The sequence below is a fragment of the Myotis myotis genome, unplaced genomic scaffold, assembly GCF_014108235.1.
Source record: "Myotis myotis isolate mMyoMyo1 unplaced genomic scaffold, mMyoMyo1.p scaffold_m19_p_19, whole genome shotgun sequence".
Taxonomy (NCBI): domain Eukaryota; kingdom Metazoa; phylum Chordata; class Mammalia; order Chiroptera; family Vespertilionidae; genus Myotis; species Myotis myotis.
In genome coordinates, this window is record NW_023416323.1 from 11178508 (window position 1) to 11202492 (window position 23985).

At 51.0% G+C, this 23985-nt stretch overlaps 1 protein-coding gene and 1 pseudogene across 4 annotated transcripts; one reads left to right on the plus strand and one right to left on the minus strand.

The window, feature by feature from the left end:
- The window catches only part of LOC118674739, a 30671-nt pseudogene extending 25419 nt beyond the window's left edge, over positions 1 to 5252 (plus strand).
- Positions 5253 to 9017: 3765 nt separating this feature from the next.
- On the minus strand, positions 9018 to 22435 carry MAG (myelin associated glycoprotein). Of its 4 annotated transcripts, XM_036346964.1 has the most exons (12): positions 22366 to 22435; positions 20664 to 20722; positions 20148 to 20215; positions 19608 to 19976; positions 18154 to 18450; positions 17818 to 18075; positions 16417 to 16677; positions 12029 to 12316; positions 11348 to 11444; positions 10507 to 10600; positions 10213 to 10250; positions 9403 to 9539 (listed from the first exon to the last, which is right to left on the minus strand). In XM_036346964.1, exons 3-11 carry the CDS (start codon positions 20191 to 20193, stop codon positions 10224 to 10226), a joined length of 1737 nt encoding a protein of 578 aa, XP_036202857.1. In that variant the 5' UTR covers positions 20194 to 20215; positions 20664 to 20722; positions 22366 to 22435; the 3' UTR covers positions 9403 to 9539; positions 10213 to 10223. The 4 variants fall into 4 exon arrangements, with proteins under 4 accessions (XP_036202856.1, XP_036202858.1, XP_036202857.1 ...); XM_036346963.1 differs by lacking the exon at positions 10213 to 10250 and having other exon boundaries at positions 9018 to 9539; XM_036346965.1 differs by lacking the exons at positions 10213 to 10250; positions 10507 to 10600 and having other exon boundaries at positions 9018 to 9539.
- Between the last annotated feature and the right edge of the window lie 1550 nt (positions 22436 to 23985).

Here is a 23985-nt window from a genome sequence, read left to right on the forward strand (position 1 = left end):
TTTGAAGCTGTCCACTGGGTGTACTGGCTCTTGGGTCTCCAGGGAGATGCAAAGTCAACCACATGGCAGGAGCTACAGAGAGATCTGCAGATTCCTCCTATTTTTATAGGGTTTGGAAGTGCCCAGGTGAGGCCCAGCTGTGAAACAAGGCAGGCTGGCGCTGGTGCCAGGTCTTGGACTTTTTATTGATAGACTAGAGGCCTGGTGCACAAAAATTCGTGCACTCAGGGGGTGGGGGTGGTCCCTCAGCCCGGCCTGTACCCTCTCACAATCCGGGACCCCTTGGGTAGGGTCCCTAGGCCTGGCTTGAGATTTCTTGAGGGTCTCACTAAATTTATCAGTGGTCTCACTAGACTTATTGAGGGTCTTACTAAATTTATCGGTGGTTTCTAGAAAATTCTTGAAAAACCTTAAAAGTGTGGTTTTGAACTCTATATCCAGTAGTTTGCTTTCCTCCATTTCTGTCATTTGTGACCTGTTTCTTTGTCTCCACATTTTTTTTATGCTTCCCTGTGTTGATGGAGTGGCTTTCTGTGCTAGGTGTCTTATAGGGCCCAGTGGCTCAGCCTCCCCAATTACCTGAGGTGGACACTCTTGGTGCACCCCCTTGTGGGCTGTGTGCACAGTCTTGTTGTAGTTAAGCCTTGATTGTTGTAGGTATCACTGGGAGGAATTGACCTCCAGGCCAATTGGCTGTGAGAATCAGCTGTGTCTGCAGTGGGAGAACATCTGTGCTGGAGACACCCCTCCAGGGCAAGACTTGCTTCAGTGAGGCTTTGGTGCTCACTGAGTCTGCCCCCTGAGTGTGTCTCTTATGGGTCCGAGGGGTTGCAATCTGCATGGTCCCACTCTGACCACCGGGCTCACTGGCTCCTGGATCTTTCAGGAGGTGCTAATCTAGCCTTTTCCTGAGGCTATTCAGCAGGAGCTCAGCTGTGAAGGAATGCAAGTTGCCCTGGGGCCTTGGGCCAGCTGCAAGTTTGTTAGGTAATTTTCAGATTGCAAAAGCCTCCGTAAAGGGTGGGGGGAGGGGGGGAAGGACACATATGTAATACCCTTTGTAAAACTTTAAGCAATAAAACAATTAAATAAATAAATAAATAAATAAATAAATAAATAAATAAATACAGGGGGGAAAAAGCCTCCGTGCACAGCTTGGCCGGGGAGGGGTCCCAGGGGATCAATAGGTTGGAGCAAATAGCTATGGCTGATCATCAGTCCTGCCCTAAGAGGCCCCAAGTCTCAGTGTCCTGGTAATCACTGCAAGCACCTCTGAGAGAAAGCCGCCCTCGAGATTCGAACAATGCCAGACAGTACTCTAGCCTCTCCCCCGTATCAGTCAGGGTCCCCAGAGACTCGCCCGGAACTGGAGTTCAGAGCAGTCGGGATTTTGAGACTCCCTCCTGATTGAAAAAGCCAACCGTGTCCTCAGCCGCCAGCCCTTTCCGTGTCCGCCTCCGTACCTGTGCACTTAACTTCCGCACCGCAGCTCCTCTGAGTCCCGGTATGCTTTTCTCTTTCCTTCTAGTTGTAGTATTTCCACTCAGCCAGCCTTCCTGTGGTTCTGGATGATGCCCGTTCTGTCTTTTAGTTGTATTCTTAAAGTGGTTGTGCGAGGCAGCAATCTCCGGTGTTTACCTATGCAGCCATCTTGGTTCTCTTTTTCTTTTTAATTCAGTGGTTGAGCATCAGTTTTGAAAGATTATGTGCATTCTAGGAATGTATCCATTTTTTCCAGGTTATCCAATTTGTTGTCATAATATCTATATATGTAAAAGCCTAGGTGACTGGCCCACTGTTCAACCATCCAACTGGTAGCTATGACATGCACTGACTACCAGGGGCTAGACCAGGGGTGGGCAAACTTTTTGACTTGAGGACCACAATGGGTTCTTAAACTGGACCGGAGGGCCGGAACAAAAGCATGGATGGAGTGTTTGTCAACTAATATAAATTCAAAGTAAACATCATTACATAAAAGGGTACGGTCTTTTTTTTTTTTAGTTTTATTCATTTCAAACAGGCTGGATCCGGCCAGCGGGCCGTAGTTTGCCCACAGCTGGGCTAGACTCTCAACACAGGAGCTGCCAAGCTGCAGTGACTTGGCAGCTGCGGTTCTTGAGTGACACACCTAGAACCAGAGAGGAGGGAGCCCGATTCTGGGGTGCATCATCAGAGAACCACCCTCTCACAATCCAGGACCCCTCGAAGGGTGTTGGAGAGCCAGTTTCAGCCCGATCCTCACAGGCCAGGCTGAGGGACCCACACACACACACCCCGTGCATGAATCTGTGCACTGGGCCTCTAGTTTTCTTATACTTTTTATTTTTGTGGTGTCAGTTACTTCTCCTTTTCATATCTGATTTTATTTGTTTGGGTCCTCTCTCTTTGTTTCTTTTTTTAAAAAAATACATTTTATTGATTTCAGAGAGGAAGGGAGAGGGGGATAGAGATAGAAACATCAATGATGAGAATCATTGATTGGCTGCCTCCTGCACACCCCTTACTGGGGATCAAGCCCGCAACCCAAGCATGTGCCCTTGACTGGAATCAAACCCGGGACCCTCCAGTCCGCAGGCCAACTCTCTATCCACTGAGCCAAACCAGCTAGGGCTCTCTTTGTTTCTTGATGAGTCTGCTTAAAGGTTTATTTATCTTGTTTATCTTTTTATCTCTATCAGCTCTTGGTTTTGCTGATCTTTTATATTGTTTTTGTTAGACTATTTTTCATTTATTTCCACTCTGATATTTATCATTTCCTTCCTTTTACTCACTTTGAACTTTGCTTGTTGTGCTTTTTCCAGTTCCTTAAGGTATAAATTTAGTTTATTTGAGTTTTTCTTACTTCTTGGGGTAGGACTATAATGCTATGAATTTTCCTCTTAGGACTGCTTTCGTTATGTCCCACAGATTTGGGGTCATTGTGTTTTCATTTGTCTCAGGTATATTTTGATTTCTTCCTTGATCTAATTGTTAGTTCATTCATTGTTTAATAACATGTGCTTTAGCCTCCGAGTGTTTTGTGTTTTTTAGGTTTTTTTTCTTGTAATTGATTTCTAGTTTCATACCATTGTGGTTGGAGAAGATGCTTGATATGAATTTAATCTTCTTCAATTTACTGAGACTTTTTTTGTGTTCTAACATGTAGCCTATTCCTGAAAGTGTTCTATGTGCATTTGAAAAGAATGCATATTCTGTTGCTTTGGGGAGAAATATTTTGAAAATAGCAATTAAATCCATGAGGTCTAGTGTGTCATTTAAGGCCACTATTTCCTGGTTGATTTTTTGTGTGGATGATCTATCCATTGATATCAGTGAGGTGTTAAAATCTCCTACTATGATTTTATTACTGTTGCTCTCTCCCTTTTGCTTTGTATATTTAGGACCTAGGTGCTTCTTGGTTGGATGCATAAATGTTTACAAGGGTTCTATCTTCTTATTGTATTGATCTCTTTATCATTATGTAATGTCTTCCTTTGTCTCTTAATATAGCCTTTGTTTTAAAGTCTATTTTGTCTGTTATAAGTATTGATACCCTGGCTTCTTTTTTGGTCCCATTTGCATAAAATATCTTTTTCTATCCCTTTACTTTCAGTCTGTGTGTATCTTTCATTCTGAGGTGGGTCTCTTGTAGACATCATATATATGGGTCTTGTTTCCTTACCCATTTAGCTACCCTATGTCTTTTAATTGGAGCATTTAATTCATTTACAATTGAAGTGACTACTGATAGGTGTGTATTTATTGTAATTTTGTTTTTTTATAACTATTTTTTTTTTCTCTTTCTCTTCCTAAAGAAGTCCCTTTCACATTTCTTATAAAACTGGTTTGGTGGTGCTCTTGACCACAGGACCTGCTGCTCTCACACCGGCCCCCAGCCCTTCCCCAGCGCCCACCCTCCGGTGGCCCAACCACCCGACCCCTCCAAGTTCTCATTCCCGTGGCCCTGGTGCCCATGGCGACCCCTGGAGGCAGCCACTGCTCCTGCTGTTACTCGCAGGCCTTATGTGGTGCATCAGCAGTGTTGTTTGTGGTGAAGGTTGGCAACAGGACAGCTTGTATAATGGCCAACTTCTCTGCTGACTTCTCAATCAACTATAATACCAAGAGTGGCTCTAAGAATGCGATCTTCGACATGTCACCTAATGTAAAGCATTAAATAGCAGCTCCTGTGGTAAAGAGGAGCTTCTAACCCCAGTCTCATGATTGCTTTTGGAAGAAGACATACACTGACCCTCAATTTAGCAAGAAATGCTACACGCTACAGTGTCCAGATGATGCGTTCTGTTTTATGACAGAAAATCAGACACACAGATTTTCCCCAATGCAAGCTTCCAGGGAGTCAAGACTGTAAAATCCATAACTGACATCATGGCAGACATAAATAAAAAATACATATGTGTGAGCAGCAACCAGGTCCACATGAATAGTGTAACTGTCACCATCTAGGCAAACCTTTCAAATGATAGCTTCAGCAAGGAAGAGACATGCTGTATGCAAGATGGACCTTTCCCAACAATTCACCAACATCTCATCATCCCCTCCCCACTCTTCACCTCCCTGCCCTTCCCTTCCCAACCTTCACCAACCCCTCCCCACTCCACCGTCTCCAGTGCCTGAGAGCCCCTTGGTGCACAAGTACAATGTGAGTGGCACCAACGGAACCTGTCTGCTTGCCAGCTTGGGGTGCAGCTGAATGTCACCTACAAGAAGAAGGAAGACAAGACTCTGACCAGAGTATTCAACATTAACCAGATAACACCAAAGTCGGTGGGAGCTGCACTACCCAGCTCATGACCCTTGAGCTCCAGAGTGATACCAGCACTTTCCTAGTCTTCCAGTTTGGAATGAATATGAGTTCTAGCTGTTTTGTTTTGTGTGTGTGTGGTTGTTTTTTTTCCCCAAGAAATCCAATTGAACATGACTCTTCCCGACACCAAAGACCCCACCTTCAAGGCCACTAACAGCTTACTGAGAGCACTTCAGGCCACTATAGGGAATTCCTACAAGTGTAATGCCAAGGAGCACATTTGGGTCACAGAGGCCTTTTCTGTCAACATTTTCAAAGTGTGGGTCCAGGCTTTCCAGGTAGAAGGTGGCAAGTTTGGGTCTGTGGAAGAATGTCAGCTGGATGAGAATAACATGCCAATCCCCATCACCGTGGGTGGTGCCCTGGCAGGCCTGGTCCTCATCGTCCTCATCGCGTACCTCATGGCAGGAAGAGGAGCCATGCCGGCTACCAGACGATTTAGCGTGGCTGCAGACCAGCAGAAGCTGCAGGGCTCTGTTCATTTCCCTGAGCTCAGGATGACGTTGAGGGAGGCACACTTTAATGCAAACTGGTTTTCAGATCTGCTTTATCCAATGTGAAGTTCATCTTGCAACATTTACTATGCACAAAAGAGTAACTCTCGCAATGATGGTGTTAATTTTGCTAACGGGGTTAAATATTTTCCTAATTGGTTATGTTAATATTTACCAAAGTAGAACTTTAAGGGGGAAAGGGTAAGAGTGCTTTTCTAAATGGGCACTGGCTCTACTGTCATTTGACTTTTTAAGGTTCTGGTGTCTAGTTTCTCTTCATTTTTGACTCAGATATAAACCTACAAAGGGAGGTTCTGTGGTCTTAACACTTACAACTAATGAAGACTGGCTAACTGTTAGACTGACACAGTTCATAAATTAGTAGAGAAAGAAAATTCTAAAACAGAAGTACTTCAAAAGAGGAAACTCTAGAATGCTTAAATTAAGCTTTAGAAGCCAAGACAGGCTGCACAGCTGAGCATTAAAGCGATTGGTCTTTCCATGCTCTGCCACTCAAGAGCTGGCACTTCTTTAAATAGAAAAATGGGTGTTATTTTTATTTACTTTTTTTTTTTTTTTGTAAAGTGATTTTCAATCTTCTGTTTGAGGTTCAGGGTGATCCTGTGTCTGAACTTGTATACAATAATCGGTTCCACTCTCTGATTTGTCTGCTTGCAGCTTGGGTGGGCTGTGCACTGAGGATCCCTTCATTTAATGCATTGCCGTAACAAGGCTAATAAAACGTCTCTTTCTTTAAAAACAAAACAAAACAAAAAAACTGGTTTGGTGGTAATGAAATCCTTTAGCTTCTTCTTGTGTAGGAAGCTCTTTATCTGTCCTTCAAATCTAAATGATAGCTTTGCTGGGTAAAGTAATTTTGGTGTAGGTCCTTTCTTTCATCACTTTGACTATTTTGTGCCAATCACTTCTGGCATGAAATGCTTCTGTTGAGAAATCAGCTGACGGTCTTATGGGAGTTCCCTTGCAGATAACTGTCTTTCTCTTTCTGCTTTTAAGATTCTTTCTTTGTCTTTAATCTTTGCCATTTTAATTATGATGTGTTTTGGTGTGGGCCTCTTTGGGTTCATCTTGTTTGGGACTCTGCACTTCCTGGACTTGTGTGGGGTTTTTTCCTTTACCAGGTTAGGAAAGTTTTTGGTCACTTATTTCTTCAACTAGGTTCTCAGTCCCTTGCTCACTCTCTCTTCTCCTTCTGGTACTTTATGATATGAATGTTGTTATGCTTGATGTTGTCCCAGAAGTCCCTTAAACTATCCTCATTTTTTAAATTATATTGTTATTGATTTCAGAGAGGAAGGCAGAGGGAGTGAGAAATAGAAACATCAATGATGAGAGAGAACCACTTATCAGCTGCCTCCTGCACACCCCACACTAGGGATTGAGCCCTCAACCCAGGCACGTGCCCTGACTAGGAATCAAACTTCGACCTCCCAATTCATAGATTAACGCTTAACCACTGAGCCATGCCAGCCAGGCTCTATCCTATTTAAAAAACTTTTTTTCTGCTCTGATTTGGAGTTTTCTGCTACCTTGTCTTCTAAATCACTGATTTGATTTTCTGCTTCATTTTACCTGATATTGATTCCTTTTAGTGTATTCTTCATTTCTTATATTGTATTCTTCATTTCTGACTGGTTCTTTTTTATAGTTTCTATGTCCTCTTTTATGATTACTATCTCTTTGTTTAAGTTCTCACTGAGTTTATCCATTCTTACCCTAAATTTCTTGAGCATCATTATAATTATTGTTTTGAAATCTGTACCAGTTAAATTGCTTGCCTCTATTTCACTTAGTTCTTTTTCTGGGGATTTCTCTTGTTTTTACATTTGGGGTATATTTCTTTGTCTCCCAATTTGGCTGCCTCTCGGTATTTGTTTTTGTGCATTAGGTAGATCTTCTATGTTCCCAGTCTTGGCATGGTGGCCTTATGTAATAGGTGTTTTCTGGGCTTGGTGGTGGAATCTCCCTGATCACCTGCTCTAGGAAACTTGTGAGGATTATGTGAGCCTCTGTTTGTAGTTGAGTCTTGATTGCTGTTGGCCCATAGTCAGCCCAGTTGACTATGAGGATTGACCCTGACCACAGTGTATGAGCTTCTGTGAAGAGGCTGACCCCACATAGCAGAATTCATCCCAGCAGGGTCTGGTGCCCGCCAAGATCTCTCTTTTGATGTGTTGGTTGTAGAGGTAATTGGGTCATGCTCTGATGGGGTCTGAATCCTGCCACCAGGTGTGTTGTTTCTGAGGCCTCTTGGGAGGGATTCTGGTACAGTTCAATGTCAGGTACTTTCTGTGATCATCCCTGGGCTAAATGTTTGGAGCTACAAAGCAATCCACAGTTTGTGGCTACCTCTACTTGGCCTGTGCACATGGGAGGGGTCAAGCTACATAACAAGACCAGCTTCCATTAGCATCAAGCTGGTCAGCGAAGGGCCTCAGACACCTGAAATCCTAGATTCACCTCCTCCTGCTGGCTGCCTGTTAAGCTCAGTCATGAAAAAGCCTCTGGGCAGTACACAAGTTGCATGAAGTAGGTTCTCAGTGAGTAACCAGGTAGGGGCGAGTGGTGTTCACCAGGTTCATACAGATTCAAACTCAGCACCAGTGCTGGGTCTGAGGCCACTCAGCAAAAGTCTCAGGATACACCAAGGCCACTTGCCACCTTCCAGGGACCTGTGGACCTTTGTGGTTGGCAGGGTCTTAGGGAGTCATCAGAGGGAGGTCAGCAGAGTTCATTAGGCTGAAACAGACCAAGATTTAGCCATGTGAAGGGAGGACTGTGCACAGGATCAGTAGTGCTGCTTGGGTGTGCGAGGGGAACATGGCCCCCGCCCTAGAGCCACCCAACAAGTCTCTCCATGTGTCTGCCCAAACCGTCTTGAGAGTCTTCCAAGAGAGTCTGGATCACAGGCACAGGTTGTCCACAGCCAGCTGACAAATTTGCAACCTCAACAAGGCGTGGCCCCTGGAAGTCAGGAGGTAGAATGTGGCTAGTAAATCTCCTGTGAGTGTGCCACTCAGGGTCTGGAGCCTGGCCACATCATTTACTAGCTTCAGGGCCCCGGGAAAATCACCTAGCTTCTCTTGGCCCCAGTGTTGTCATCTTCAGAGGGTTGTCCTGGGGGTCCCTTCCCAGGATAGCCTGTGCCTCCTGAATGGGCTCAATGCACAGCTGGAACCCAAGTAATGTTTCTTAAACCAAATGGAGTAGTTTGAAGACTGAAGTTGCAGAGTGCAGCATGAATGTGAAGGATGGCAGTCAAACCAACACAGGCTCATGAATAGGCCTGGGGTCACCCCTAACCACGTCAGTGAGTGAGGGAAACCAGCCAGGTGTGGGACAACAGGAAATGGTGGGAACTATGGCATATAGGGAGCCCATAACCCTTCTCTTTCAGGGAGTCACAGCTGTGGTGGTCAAGTGCAAGTGCAACACTGTCAGTCACTCTGACTGTGGCGGAGGCAGGAATGAGGGTTGTTGTGTGAAATAAACCAGAAGTCAAATAAGGCATGCTGTGAGCCAGATCCAGCCCACAGCTCAGAGTGGGAGCGACTTAATGGTGGTTGGCCTGAGTTCAGGGCTAGCATCCCTGGGCCTTGCCCACACACAGGGCCCAGCAGAGGGTAAGGAGGGGGTAGAAGTCTCCCGCGGGAACAGGTCAGAAATCATCAGGATCTAGACAGGCATTTGGCTTTGGGGCATTTATTCCATGTCCCTTCAGTATACACCCTGGGGCCAGGTGTAGGGGAGGAGACCAGGCAGGGGATAGCAATAAATAACACAGACAGACAAAACTCCCCTCCAGACAGATGAGGTTAAAGGAGGTTAGAGGAGAGCCACACTGTGAGGATGCGGTGCTGGCCGGGGAGGGGCAGCTGGGAAGGATGGGGGGCCAGACCCCCAGGACCTTGCTGTCACCTGCTCCATCCCTTTCCTGCCTCAGCCCCCAGTACTTTGGGGAGGAAGGGAGCCCGCAGCCAGTGTGGGCCAGGGAGGGCGCTGCGAGGGCGCTTCGAGGGTGGCGGCCACATAGGCTGCCCCCAGCTCCCTCACTTGACACGGATTTCCGCATACTCGGCCAGCTCCTCTGTCAGGGTGTAGCTGTCCTTGGTGGGTCGTTTTCCCAGGTCCGAGTGAGAAAAGCTCAGGTCCAGCTCTGGGTGCTCCCCCCGAAGGCCCAGAAGCCTCCTCTCAGATCCCAGGCGCCTCTCACTCTATGAAGGGAACCAACCCATTAGAAGGGTCCCATTCCACCTTTTCCAGATCCAAAGGCTGGAGTCGCTTGCACCCCATAGCTTAGAGTTAAATCCCAAAGCTTTATAAGAACCTCTTTTCTCAAGGACCTCCAGCCCAGCCAGCCCCACAGTCCCTGCGTCCACTCTAGAGCCTTTTCCCATGCTGATCCCCCTTCGCAACACCCACCTCATCGCTTAGCCTGAAAGTTGCCTACAAATTCAATGTCTTCAGGAAAACTTCTTCAACATAGGAATTTGGTGGCACACAACTCAATCCATAACACCTTTCCAGAGTAAAGCCACCTGGTCAGATTTCACCTTTCCAAATGTTTGTACACCTCAATCTTGGTGATCCTGTAGGTGTGTCTTTGGCTTCCCCTTCATGCTTTCTACCACCACCCCCACCCCACCCCCATACTCCCCTCCCACACACACACAAGCCTTTAGACAGACACATAGAACAATGGCCAAAGACAGACAGACAGAAGGGAGTAGCAGTGGGACAGAATAGACAAGGCTAGGAGTGCTGGGCAGGGCAGACTTAACCAGGGACCATCTTGGACTCCTGACAGGGATGCACACATATGCATGACAGCCCCAAGGCCCACTGAGGGCCCAGAGGCAGGCACACTGAGGCCCCCCCGGAACCTACCTCCTGGGTGCTCATTCCAGGGTAGAGACCACTCTGGACTATTGGAGAAGGAAATGCTGTCATAGACCTACATGAGGGCTTCCCTGGGCCTGAGCCCCATAGTCCCCTTCACAATCTCAGCCTCAGCACCCCTCCCAGCCTAGGTCCAAACCAGCCCTCCATACTTCCTCCTTGTCCCTCCTAAAGGGCATGGCATCCCCTCTGCCCCTTGGCCTCCCAGGCCTCTCCCAGGACCCCAGTGTCCCTGACATTTAGGTTCCAACTAGCCTGGAACCACAGGGTTCTGGCCCTCACCTTCTCCGGTGCCCCCGAGATGCGGAAATCGCTGCTGAACAGGACTGGGGGGTTGTCCCCTGCGGAGAAGCTGGGGCTCTCTGTCACGTTCTTTCTGTTGGGCAGGAAATGAGAGCCCCAGTGGGACTCCCAGGCCTCCCTCCCCCTCCCTTTCTATACTCCCATCTACCTTAGGAATTTGGCCCAAGGGACCCCAGAGTTGGTCCCACCAATCTCTCTAAGATGGGGCAGACGGGCTCTACAATGACCAGCCCTTCCTGTCCACCACCATCCATCCCTCCCCTGTTTTGTGACCCCTGGTCTCTACCACTTTTTTGGACCCGCCTGGCTTCTCCAGGTTCTCTTCATTTGCTCTGGGTCTGTCTATCCCTCTTGCTGCCAAGATATGGAGCAGGGAGATTAACGCATTTTCAGTAGAGCCACAAGGAAGGAAAATAGCAGCACAGTGGTGGCAGGTGGGTGTGGTTTGGGCTGGGGAGCATTTTTGTTGCCATAGATGTGTGTAGTCATTGGCACTTCTGGAACCAACTGTGACCGATGCTGTAGCTGCAAGCAGGGAAGCCGGCTTTCCCCATCACACCTCTTGGAGGGCAGGAGGGCAGAGTGGAGAAACAGGAAATGACTGGTGGAAAGTGCTTGGCTCAGGCACTGGCACTTGCTGACCTGTAGTGGCTCATGGAAGCAGGACTCCTTTCTCCTCCGTCCAGCGGAACATCCTCAGAGCAGAATACACCCTCCCACATACACAGGGCCCTCCCTTGCCCAGCCCTCAGCCTCCCTCCACCCCTCCCCCACCGTTAGAGTCTCTCCCCTCCCCCAGGTTGCCCGGTGGGGCACTCACTTTCTGCGTGTCTGGGTAATGTAGCAGACAATGGCAATCAGGATGGCAAAGGCAACCACGGCTCCCACGGGCCCAATCTTAGCCCACATCAGGCGGTCTGAGGAGAGAGAAAACCCAGGTGCCCTCAGACTGCTGGTGGGAGCGAACACGCCTGGGTTCTTAGGAGACGGACTGGGACAGCAGTGACAGTGAAAAATATCTGTATAGCTGGCACATCCTTCACTGACTGACTAGCCTGGAGGGCCTGGAGGGCCCAGGACAGTCGCCAGTGATGGTGAACCTATGACACACGTGTCAGAGGTGACACGTGAACTCATTTTTTTGGTTGATTTTTCTTTGTTAAATGGCATTTAAATATATAACATAAATATCAAAAATATAAATCTTTGTTTTACTATGGTTGCAAATATCAAAAAATTTCTATATGTGACACGGCACCAGAGTTAAGTTAGGGTTTTTCAAAATGCTGACACGCCGAGCTCAAAAGGTTCGCCATCACTGGTAGGCAAACTCAGGGCGGCCTCTCCTTCCGGCCCAGAGGGACCTCTTTACCATATGATCCACCTGCGTAGCCTGACCCAGGCTCGGTGGCTGATGGTCAGTCAGCCTTGGGGAGAGGAGCCTGGATCCAAGAGGAGCCCCCTCTTCCCTGGGGCTCCAGCCCCAGACCACGCCACTCACGGGCTCCCTGGAAGGGCAGCTCCAGGCTCTTGGTGCCGTAGAGGTTGCGGGAGGTGCAGATGACGCGGGGCGGGGCCTGGGCCTGTCCCCGCAGCGTGAGGATGCTGGTGAGCAGGAGGCCACTGCGCTCCGAGTACACGAACTCCCGCTCCGTCTCGTTCACTGTCACGTTGCGCGAGGGCAGCTCGAAGGCCACAGAGGGCTCCGGGTTGGATTTCACCACGCACAGGCACTGCACCGTGTCTCGGGCCGCTGCACAGTGGGACTCCAAAAGGATCACGGGAGCAACTGCAGGGGCAAAATCGGAAGGAGGGGCTGGAGACGGCCAGAAGCCAGGACTCCCTGGCTGAGGGCCCGGAGCCGCATAGCTGTCATCGAGGTGAGCTGCGCTTTCTCCTTTACACCATCCCTTTACACGGCTAACTTTGTTCACCTCCCAAAACATAAATCACATCATGGCGCGCCCTGCTCCAACCTATCCTCCAATCGCTCTGTGTCCCTTAGAATACAATCCAACTTATTTGCCTTGGACTGCAGGACCCTGCGGGACTGAGCCACTCTCTGACCTCCGTGTCTTACCCTGAAAGGCTCATTCCTTCCGTCACACCAGCCTCCTTGCTGTTTCTCACGTTTATGGAGCTTTCCCCACCCACGTATTTGTGTTTCTCCCTCAGCCTGGAACACTCCCTGAAGGCACCTTCCCACTCTCTTCTTCGCTCCATGAAGGTTCTGCTCAGACCACTCACATACTCTCTCCTTCTCTGCCCCCTCGCTTCACTGACACCACTCCTGTCCCGCTAAGATTTCTGCCCAGCACTCATTCCTACCCGGCTTATATATTGATGCGGCTTGTCTCTCTTTTCCACCAAGACAGGCTCTTATTCTGTCTTGCTCTGTTGCCCACACTTACATCGTGTCTCTCACATAGCAGAGCTCTGGGAAGACTTGTGGGGTGACCTATTGAGTTCTGCCGCCCCCCTTTCAGGCCACCCTGCAGACGGCCCTGTTGACTCTCCAGAGGCCCCTTGCATTCTGACCCCCCTCATGAGAGTCCCAGTGCCACTCGAACCCAGCACCACCCTCCACCCAAGGTTCTGCTGCCTTTGTATTTTTTTAATATGGTACAGGTATGATGATTTTCTTTCATTTTCCAAAATATGAAATTATCGTCAAAATTTGAATGCTGCTTTTTAAAACTATATTCTCTTTCCTCCTGGAGAGTCGAGCACTCCCCTCTGCTCACCGTAGCCTGAGTTCTGGTTCTCGGTTTTGACCAAAGCCCATGTACACATGGGCCAAAGACCCTCAGCTCGCCAGCCCACTTACTAGTATTTTCACTTTCCAGCAAAAGAATATGCAGGTGACAGTGATGGGCCAGGGAGTCACGTGACCAGATGTATACATAATAGAGATGGTTCTAATCAGAACCTCAGTGCGTACACATATCTAAGTCTAGTAAATCAAAAGTTAAATACCCCCAATTCTGTTCAGGTAGGCATACACCAGGCTTGCTGTAATGTTAACGAATTAACACACTACAAAATAAACCAATAATGACAAACCTGAATGGGCAGCAATTAAATTTTTTAAAAAACCCTTTCATTCAAGACTGCACCGCTAGTGCTCCGGTGACGGTGTCTGCCCGAGATGCTGTGGGAACGCTGGTACCTGCCTGCATGTGCTCAGCATTTTCCAAGCTTTGCAGGCCGCCTGGGACACCCCAATTGACACTAGACAAACCCCAAGTGGCCATCTACTGGCTGGTGGCCTCAATCAGGCCGTCAGCATCCTTGGGCCTCCAAGATGGAGGTCTCATTATGCAAACAGGGTAATGGTCCTTAACTCACAGGGGCTACAGAAACTCTGAAGATAGGCACAGGATTGTGCTGTAAAGACAAATTAACATCCACCCGAGGACTAATGATTAGAAAAATAGAACCATTCCAGCAGAGGGAGCATGTGAGCAAGGCCTTGGCTTCAGCATGCAGGGCGGACATCCAGCCTGGAGTCCAAAGGAAAGATGGGTGGGAAGCGATGAGGATATCTAAGACTTACGGAACATATAGGAAGTGTCAGATGCTGTGGAAGATCACCATCATTTCCGTAGTCTTCATACCCAACTTTAGAGTAAGATACTCTTATCACACTCATTTTTCAGAGGAAATGATTTAGGCTCAGTAAAGGTGAAGTCTCTTGTCTGAGATGGTGCAGCAAGACAGAGAGAGAGCTGGCATATAGACCCAGGGTGGTTCAGCTCTCAGGTACTTGATACTAGTAACATTTCCGTTTCCTTAAACTGGTTTGGGGTAAAGAACAACAGTCCCCTCTCCCAATCACATTGTTGTGAGAATAAAATTGCCAATACAGGCAAAGAGCTCAGACTCGTCGCTTGCATGTTGCAAACACTCTGTAAGGGTGAGAGCCTCCTGCAGTGCCCAAGCCATGCCGGGCTCTGGGGTGGGCAGGTAAGACTGGGAACCCTGCACCAGACTGCGTACCCACCATTGTCAATGAACACTAAAGCCAGGTGCTAGGGGACACAGGCTTTAGGGCTGAGGCTGCACTCCCAGAGGGAATGCACTGTGACACAGGCCTTGGAGACGCCTGAGGAGCTTAGCGGGGGGCCGGGGGGAGGGGAAATGTCATAGCTGCTCCACTACTCCAGGGGGTTGATGGCTTTATATTGCAAATTGAGTTATTTTTTTCAAAAAAAAATCCAGATTAAGTGAGTCCTTGGGTGCTAAGACCTGCAGGGAGGTGAAGCAGCCGAGGTTTACCAGGTAACATCGGGGGGCAGATGGGAGTCCAGAAGAATCTTGGCTCTGACCTACCTTCCTAGCTGCATGAGCATGGGGGAATTCTGACCTTCGTTTTACTTAGTTAAGGACTAAGGATAACACACACCTGCTTCACAGGGCCACCAGGAGGACCCAGCAAAGCCACACCTGTGGAGGATGGAATCGTGACCGGAATAGGCCCTTTATGGCCATTTGCTGCAACCACTCTTACTATGTGGGGGGCTGAGGGGGGGGGTGACTGACAATGTACATGAGAAGGTGTTCTGTGTATGTTCAGTGGGTTCTGACTCTTAAACCTAAGGACCACTGACAGAAAAAAGGGTACATCAGAAGAGGGAAGCTGGGCCCAAAGGGCACATGCGGAGAAGACAGTGCCACGAAGCCCATACATGGTGGCCACATTGGATGCTGTGAGTGACCAGGGACTGAAGGGAATGTGGCCAATGATGAAAGGTCAGCAAAGGAGTGGATGGCCATGGCATTGCGCTGGAAGATGGCACTCCGGGAATGATCGATAGCTACCATGTACTGGTTATCACCATACATGCAGAATATTGTGTATGGGCTGTGCTCATTATCTTCTGGCAAACTTGTGTGGGGGGACCATTATAAATGAAGTAATTGAGGTTGAGAGTAGTGACGTTTGGAGACTAGTGCCAGAGGTCAGGTCAGAGCTGAGGAGGAAGCGGGAGAAATGGAAATGTGGAGGTGACATTGCAGAGAAAGTTGCTGAAAGAGGGCGGGGGGTGGAGGGAGGGGATGGTCAAAACTGTGACCTGGGAGCTACAACCCAGGATGGTGGCCAGGGTGGGCGTCGGTGTGTTAGTGCTGCTGTCCATAGAGAGGATGCTGGGGAGGCACCAGCTGGCAGTGGAACAAGGAGTTTCATTTCCAAGGCAGTTAGCTTTTTATGTGCATCCATCTCATCTCCCTGGCTTATATCTGTTAATAAGCTTGGTGTCTTCTTGGGGCTATGCCCCACCTCTCACAGAGCCACACGGCCCTTTGCACATAACCACTGCTAGACCACTGACTGTATTCTGGTGTAATAATGCAGGATGAAGTAAGCTTTGGGCAGCACAGAAGAGTGGAACCAAACTGCCTGGATTTGAATCTTAAAGTTCTGCCCTTTCCTAGCTCTTGTGACCTTGGGCAAGTGGCATAACCTCTCTGGGGCTCAGCTTCTTTCTCTAGAAACTGGGGGCAGTAATGGAACCCCCTCATAGGGATGTCCTAAGGATGAAATGAGTGGGTCCCTATTCAGAGCTTCCAACAATGCCTGGTACATAGGGGTGCTCCACAGGGTTAGATTTCATGGTTACTATTTTAGTTAAAGGGGCAGTGGCCACAGGATCCAGATCTCCCTGGTTAAAAGCACACTCCAGGATGTGGAGACAAGTGTTCTCAGGTGGGACTTGTATTTTCTTATGTGGATTCCACTTTCCTGCCTTTCCCATCCTTACCTGCTGGTGCAACGTTAACTCTTGGTTACCCAGACGTCCCCTATTGAACCATCTACCTCAGGTGGAGGGGAGACACCAGTCAAGCCCGCTCTCAGCAGGGGACGGGGGTTGGAGGGGGCATACTCACACTCCACAGAGAGGTTGAAGGCGGTGGCTCTCTGGCCATACTGGTTCTCGGCCACACACCAGTACTCTCCATCATCCTCAGGTGTGACAGCCGGCAGCTCCACCTGTAGTTCACTCTCGTAGATGACTGTAGCCAGGATCTGCTTCTCTTTGAAGATGGTGAGAATAGGATCCGGGTTGCTCTGTGTGGAGCACAAGATGGAGACCGTCTCCCCCTCCACAGCCACCACTGTCACGTTCACCGTTGGCTTCCAGGGTGCATCTAGGGGCAGAACAGGAGGCAATGGTCAGATGCCAGGAGGTACCTCTTCTGCCAGCCAACTTCTACCCCCAAATGTGACCCATACACCCCAATCCAAGCACAGCAGCTCAGGATGGCTCGGGGAACCCCAGGCTTGGCTGTCCAGTTTACAAGAACAGGGGCTGTACAGCCAGAATGCTTGTGTCTGAATCCAGGCCCTGCTCCTTCCAGCTGTGTGTCTTCACCTCTGTGGGCCTCATTTTTTCTTATCTGGAAAATGGGCTTAATAATAGTTCTAACTCCATAGGGGTAACTGAGAACTTAAGTAATAGGCACTGTTCTAGCCTGAACGAGGTAGAGGAAGATCCCTGCCCATGTGGGTAGTTGCCATGTAAATAAATAAAATGTGTCATTGGCAAATTTGGGATAAGTGCTTTGGAGAAAAATGAAGGGAGGGATGGGAAGCTAGGGTAGTTACTGTTTTAACTAGGATGGTGAGGGAAGGCTTCAGTGAGAGTAGAAGGAGGTGGGAGGAGCCAGCCTTTGGGATGCCTGGGGGAAGAGCATTTGTGTAAAGTAGTCAGAAACTGCTGAGTAAATGTTGGCTGTAGCTGTCATTATTATTATCCACAGCCCTGGCATTTTGCCTCAATAAGTATTTGTGAATGAAAAAATGAATGAATGACTGCTCCTGGGTTCCTAGCTAAGAATCCTGTCTGATTAGCCCCCTCCTCTGGGGCTCCATAATGTACAGGTGCACACAATGGGCTGGGTGAGGCCTGGGGTCCCCCCAGCCCTCCCATTAGAACTGCAATGGGACTCATTTAAAATTCAGATTCATAGGGTCAGCCCCTGATCTACTCCCAGGTCAGCCAGGCTGCCCCAGGAAACGGAATAAAACCAGCTTTCCTGGGTGACAGGGACCACATCTGACTTCTGCTCCTGTCCTAGGGGTGAGAGTGGTGCAGAGTAGGTGTTCACTAGATATTTGTGCAAAGAATGAAGGAATGAATGAATGCCTTGACCCACAACCTTCCTCTCCATCTTCCCTCAACCACAGTTCTGTTCCTGATGGCCCAGCCCCGCCCTGGGCAGGGCCCCTTTCCCCTAATCCCTGCTCTGCAGGACAGTGCCAAGCGAGTCCACAGGGCGGCTACTCACACATGACACTGAGCTCCACGGTGCGGTTGTCCTGGCCATAGGCATTCTCTGCCAGGCAGGCGTAGACGCCGTCCTCCCCGGGGGTCACTTCGTCCAGCTCAAGGAACAGGCTCTCGGCCACGGCCTCCCGAAGCACCGTGCCGTCCCGCATCCAGGTCAGCAGCGGCAGCGGGTTGCTGTCAGCCCCGCAGAGCAGGCCGACGTGGGACCCCTCGATGGCCTCCACCGAGGAGTTCATCTCCACAATCACAGGGGGATCTAAGGCCAACGACACAGTGGAATCAGCAGGCAGGTGCCACGGGCCCCACCCCCGCCCCCGATGGCACCCAGGCTCACACTTGACGTCCAGACTGGCGTAGCCCTCGAACTGCAGGGTGGTGTTGGGGAAGGAGGCCTGGCAGCCCAGCCGAAGGCCATTGGCCTCCCTAGTGGGCACGAAGTGTAGCAGCGACATCTGCACCCATGTGCCCTCGTCCTCGCGCAGCCGACCCAGCACAGCCGGCTCCCCCAGGCCATCGTGGCCCAGCCAGCTCAGCTCTGGGCGCAGCTCTGGGCAGTTGTCAGGCACCAGGCAGCTGACCTCCACTTCCGTGCCTGCCACCACTTCCAGGGGGACCACGATGTTGGGGGTGTCTACATGGGCAGGGAGAAGGAGGACGGAGGAAGCAGACATCCCCACCTTGACCAACTCCAATCCTGGTACCTGGTTCCCTCCCCTTGGATACAGAATTCCCTGAAACGTTCTCTCTGCCCGGTTACCTTCACCCAGAGCCCTGCACAGATCCACCCATGGTGAATGGTAATGAAAACAACAATTGCTGGTCTGAGTCCTTCACAGCGTTGAATTTGCCTTCCAGCCATGCTAGCAGGTAGGTAATATTACTTTACTCATTCTGCAGTTGAGGAGACTGAGGCCACAGCTGGTAACACTGAGCTTCAAACCCTGTCACTCTGGCTTGATTCTCTGTGTCTTGGCACTGCAGCATATTCCTTAGAAGCCTGTCTCCTCCCCATGTTTGATTTGGTGCACTTCCGTGCGTGTGTGTGTGTGTGTGTGTGTGTGTGTGTGTGTGTGTGTGTTGGAGGTGGATCAGGCCTGTAATCCAGCTAGACTCACTGCTGACAGGAGCCTGAATCTAAGAGCCCCAGGCAGTAGGGCTTCTCAGGCACTCGCAGTAGGAATGTCCGAAATCAAGCAGTGGACCCTACTCTGATGGTCAAATCTGGCCCAGAGCTGCATTTTATTTGGCCTACATTTAGGAATTAAAATATATATATATATATAGGAACCAGCAGCTAATGTTTAGGAATTAGGAGATCACAGGAAAATACACAATTCTGGTTTCTTTTTCAAGTTCAAACTGCCTGGCAGCAATGGCTCTGTATTCTCGCCCAGCGCGGTGAGCAGAGCTGGTGCCATGTGCCAGGCACGTCTCTGAGCACTTGACAAGCACTCACTCACTGAGCTTAAAGTGCTGCCCCTGCCCCCATCGCAGAAGAGGAAACCAAGGCTGAGAGAAGTGAAGTCGCTTTCCCACAGTTGCCCAGCGAACGCAGTGATCAAGAGACCTTAGCCCTATCCCCTGCTTCCCTTTGAGGGCCACGAGACTGCTTGGGGCCCCGCTCTGCTCATTTCTGTCATCCGCCTGGTCTCTGTGGGCACCGGGCTTTGCACCTCCCAGCCTAACAAACAAGTCCCTGGGTCTGTGCTGGGGAGGATTTCCTGCTACACCCCTGCCTGCCCCAGGGATGCCCCTGCCCCACTGCTGTGCAACCCCCGGGGCACTCACTGATGATGTCCAGGACGCTGTGCTCGGAGAAGGTGTACTGGTTGTAGCCCCCTAAGTCCCCGCGGAAGTAGTACTTGCCGCCGAGCTCGGGGCTGAGGTTGCTGAGCAGGAGGGTGCAGTTGCGCAGGCCCAGGTCCCCCAGGAGGCGGCTGCGGCCCTGGAAGCTCTCGTGGACGACTTGGGTGCGTGACTTGAAGACCACCGGGGGGTAGTTTTTCGGGTAGGGGCTGTTGAAGTACCAGACGCCATGCACAACGGCAGGCCGCAGCTCGTCAGGGAAGTCAAAGCGGCAGGGGATGGAGACGCATGTGCCCTCGAAGGCCGAGATGGACGAGGGCATCCAGGCACCCCAGTGACCCCCTCGAGAGGCTGTGGGTGAGTAGAACTGCTGAGGCCAAGGGACATGTCCTGACCGAATCACCTGGCCCCATTCTCATCACCTTCCCCCAGCCTGAGGGATCCAGGGACCCACAGAAACAAGCGCAGCCTGCTGGGGCCAACGCCCCAGAATCCCCAGCCACCCTCTTCCCCCGCCATTACCTGCAATCATAATCCAAAACAGGGGCAGTGCTGTGAGGAATATCATTTTGTACAGCGTGTGATGACAGCTGGAGGAGGAACAGGAGGGGTTAAGGATTAGGGAAGGGGTTCTTCCCTTAAGGCTTCAGCGCTGCTATTAATATTGATAATGACAAATATTTCTATGGCATTGACCAGGTACCAGTCCTCAGTGCTTTACTCTGCCATATTAATTCATGCGATCTCTTTGAGGCAGGTGCAGTCACTACTCTGATTTTACAACTGAGTTCCAGAGAGGTTAAGTAACCCGTCCAAGCCACACAGCTCGTAAGTATCAACTAGGACAAGCCCTATCTGCCCGGCTCCAGGGGTGCAGGCTTAACCCCCAACTGTCCTGTCTCTACGTGGTTGTAAGATGCTGACAAGGATCCTCAGCACCATGGTGCTCCTGGGGACCCTCAGGAAGTAATGACAGAGCCAAGCTGGACCAGCAGCAGGAAGAAGGGGGAGCCCGGAGGAAGGAACCCTGCCCCTCACCTCAGTCTCCCTGAGTTGGGGTGTCTTCTGGTCCCACTTGAAGATGTCAGCCTGCCAACCTGGAATAAGAGTCAGACAGGTGCAAGGGGGCAGGAGCCTGAGCACCCCTGTCCCACGCAGCATCTGCTATGAGTTGCTGCCTGTTGTAAGGCTGCCTGCCCATGGATGCTCGGGTCTCTCCCACACAGCCTAGCAGCTACTCTACATAGGGTCACTCCCCACCCCACCAAACTGCCATGGAGAACTGTGGGGAAGGAAAGGGGAATGACAGAGCCTTGTGGGGGGAAGGGGCTGTGGTGAGTGGGGGGAGACCTGGGGGTGGTAGGCAGAGAGACTCAGGGCCATCAATGACTGGGTTTCACAGCATCAACATTCCCAACATGCCGTGTGAATTCCTGCCGCCCGCTCCCACCCCACAGACGGCCCCTGCTGTCCCCACCCTCAGCAGAGGCCAGTGCCCAGCACAAAAGAGCCCTGTTCCCTCACGGGGAGGGTGCTGCATCTTGGGGGACTCCTGGGGTAGGTGGGGTGAGAGAAGAGACACAGTCCTGGCTGGGCTCTATGTGGGGCCAGGAAGGACCAGGGGTTGGGAGGTCAGGAGACCCTCCTGGCTGCTCTGTAGGTCCCCCTCAGGGTTGTAGACAGGGTCTCCAAGTGCTGCCTTTCCAGGCCTTCACCGCCCTCTTCCCACGGACACAGATGCATACACAGCCAAACACATGCAAATGCTGCTATGAAATATGATAGATCTAGACCCAGCCAGAGGAGCAGGCTTGGACCGCAGAGACTCATGTGGACACCTGGTCAGGGTCCTACAATGTGAACAGGCACTGAGACCCCAGTGTCCGCAGACTGCTGGCACACACAGTCACAGAAGCACACCTGCACTGACATTGGCACCACGTTCAGGCATGCATGTGGACCTGCCTGCATGCCATGCTCACAAAGACACGGCTGCACACCCACACTGACGTGTAGCTAGGACAGACCTGCCCAGACACATACTGATGGACACAAGGCAGATGATGGCAGTGATGGTGACCCTCCAGGGCCACAGTACATAAACATGCACGGCACATCTGTAGTAGTGAAATTCACAGGGCCAGTGGGCTTTAGGAAGAGCAGGTCTAAAAAATTTTTTGGTGGGGGTGTAATGAAAAAAGGTTGACAAACACTGATGTAAATTCAGACCCACCCAGGGTGGTACACACCCACACGCGCACGCACACGCACACACACGTGTACACACACGCGCGCATACACGCACACCCCTTGTTGTGCTCCCAGGTGCTGGAACTTGCTCACTCAAACCCCACTGCCTCACCCTCCCAGAGGGCAGGATGCAGGTATCTAATCACCTGGGCATCAGTCAGCTCTTCACCCAGCCCCAGGCATTTCCACCACATCTGCCCCAAACTTGGAAGCCCCAGGGCAGCTGTTCCTGCAGAACCTCCACCAGGAGGGGTGCTGAGGAGGGCCCTTCTTTCTCTCTCTGTAGTTTCTTCCAAAGCCCTGTCACTGTCCTGCTCTGGTCCCAGCTCATTCCAAAGTCCCAAGGAACACCCTCCCCATCCTAAATTAGTGGCAGTTCACAGCGCCATCCTCGCTTTACACATACCTCCGGTGCCCCTGCTACACCCTCTCAGTCATGGCCCTCTGCTCCCACCCTGTCCCCAGGCCCTCTTGGCTGCTGTGTACTCACCAGGATGCTCCTGTGTCTGCACCCTCTGCTCCTCACCCCTGCTGACAGTCCCCTGGCCTCCCAGGGTCTAGGCCCCCACTTGCCAGCCCCTCCTTCCCACCACCCGCCCCCCGCCCCCCTGTGGGTGCCAGGGACCGCCTGCCTCCAGGGCCCAGCTCCTCCCTGTCCCCGGGGGAGGGGGGCACAAAGGGGCCCTTGTCACCATTGCTCGACTGGGCAGCCTGATGCCTGGGTTCTACTAGCTCCTTCCTGGAGGGGATGGGGGCGCTGCCTCACTTGTTCCCCTCTCCTGCATTGCTGTGCACCCTGGTTCGGAGTCCCTGGGAGGGCGTTCTAATATCTCTGAACATCTCAGACTGAGAAACAGAAGGCGTTGTCCTCAGCAAACAGGGAATCTTGGTGGCAATGACAGGTACAACCCTGGTCAGGAGAGGCAACAGAGGCCGGTGTGGGCGGAGAGGAGATAGGACCTTGCCATTCTGGGCTTCAGTGTCACCTCCACCCTCCCTTACAGTCACTTCCCTGGTCACAGTGGTGCCTGCATCCTGGTCTATTTGCTTCTAGGCTCTTCTTGTCATCAGAAATGTCCTTAGGTATTGACTATCTCCTCTCATGAGAACATGACCTCCAGGAGGACGAGGGCTTTGCCTGCTGTATGTAGCCCAGCTCCTGGCGTAGCTAAGCTTCATAAATGAAGGGTGGATGCATGCACATATCTGTCCAGTACCTTGTGGCGCCTTTTGACTGGAGGCCTTTGCACTGATTCCCTCCTCCTGGAAAGCTCCTCTACCTCGCCCCACGCCCACTCTGCCTAGCCAGAGCCACCAAGTGGATGCCACTTCCTCTGGAAGCCGGCCTGCCTTCTCACCAAGCCAAAGTCCCTCATTTACATGTGACTGTCCCTCCACACCCCTCAGCACATCTGCTCCTCTGCACAATCGGTGAGCTCCTTCCCCACTAGCCAGGAGCTTCCAGAGGGCAGTGTTTCTATCTGTCTGTCTGTCTTACTCCCCTAGAACAGAGCCCCAAGGGTATTTGCTGAGGGCTGTGCTGACTCTGAGCAGGGTAGGGACCCACTGTGGCAGATTCCGCGTGATCCTCCTGCCATCCAGACCCTTCCATTGACATGATCTCTGCAAAGTGGTGGTGGGAGCTGGCAGTGGTTTGGTTAAGGGCAGTAGTGTTTTGACTGTGAGCTGCTCAGTCACATTGGGGCATCTTCTGTGGGGAGGGAGGGTGGAAGGGAGTGTCCTTCCTCCCAAGGGAGAACCTGGGTGGATGGCGGGCTGAGGGGCGGGAAATCCCTCAGACAGGGAATTGAGGAGAGAAGGCTGGATGGAGGAGGGAAGGAGAGTCCCATCCCCACATCAGGCTTTATGATGTCAGACTCTGCCCGTGCCTTTCCCAGTCAGGGACAAAGGCCCATTGAGAGTGGGGTGGGGCTTGAACGCCTGGGTCCTGGAGAAGAGAGGGGCCTGGTGCCTGGGCTTTGGGGGAGGGCACCATGACCTGGGATACTCATGTTACAGCCTTCAGTGTCAGCACCAACCCCCTTGGGTTCATGTACCTGTGCTGTTTTGGGGTACATCTTTCTGGGTGTGAACTGAAGGCTGTCCCTGA

Excerpts from the sequence above, each read along its gene's own strand:
- MAG (XM_036346963.1), bottom strand. The coding sequence starts at position 20,193 with ATGATATTCCTCACAGCACTGCCCCTGTTTTGGATTATGATTGCAG. Across the intron at positions 12,317-16,416 it reads CTTCAACCTCTCTGTGGAGT|TTGCTCCCGTGATCCTTTTG; the intron begins GTGAGTATGCCC and ends TTGCCCCTGCAG. Across the intron at positions 9,540-10,506 it reads TCTCGGGGGCACCGGAGAAG|AGTGAGAGGCGCCTGGGATC; the intron begins GTGAGGGCCAGA and ends TTCCCTTCATAG.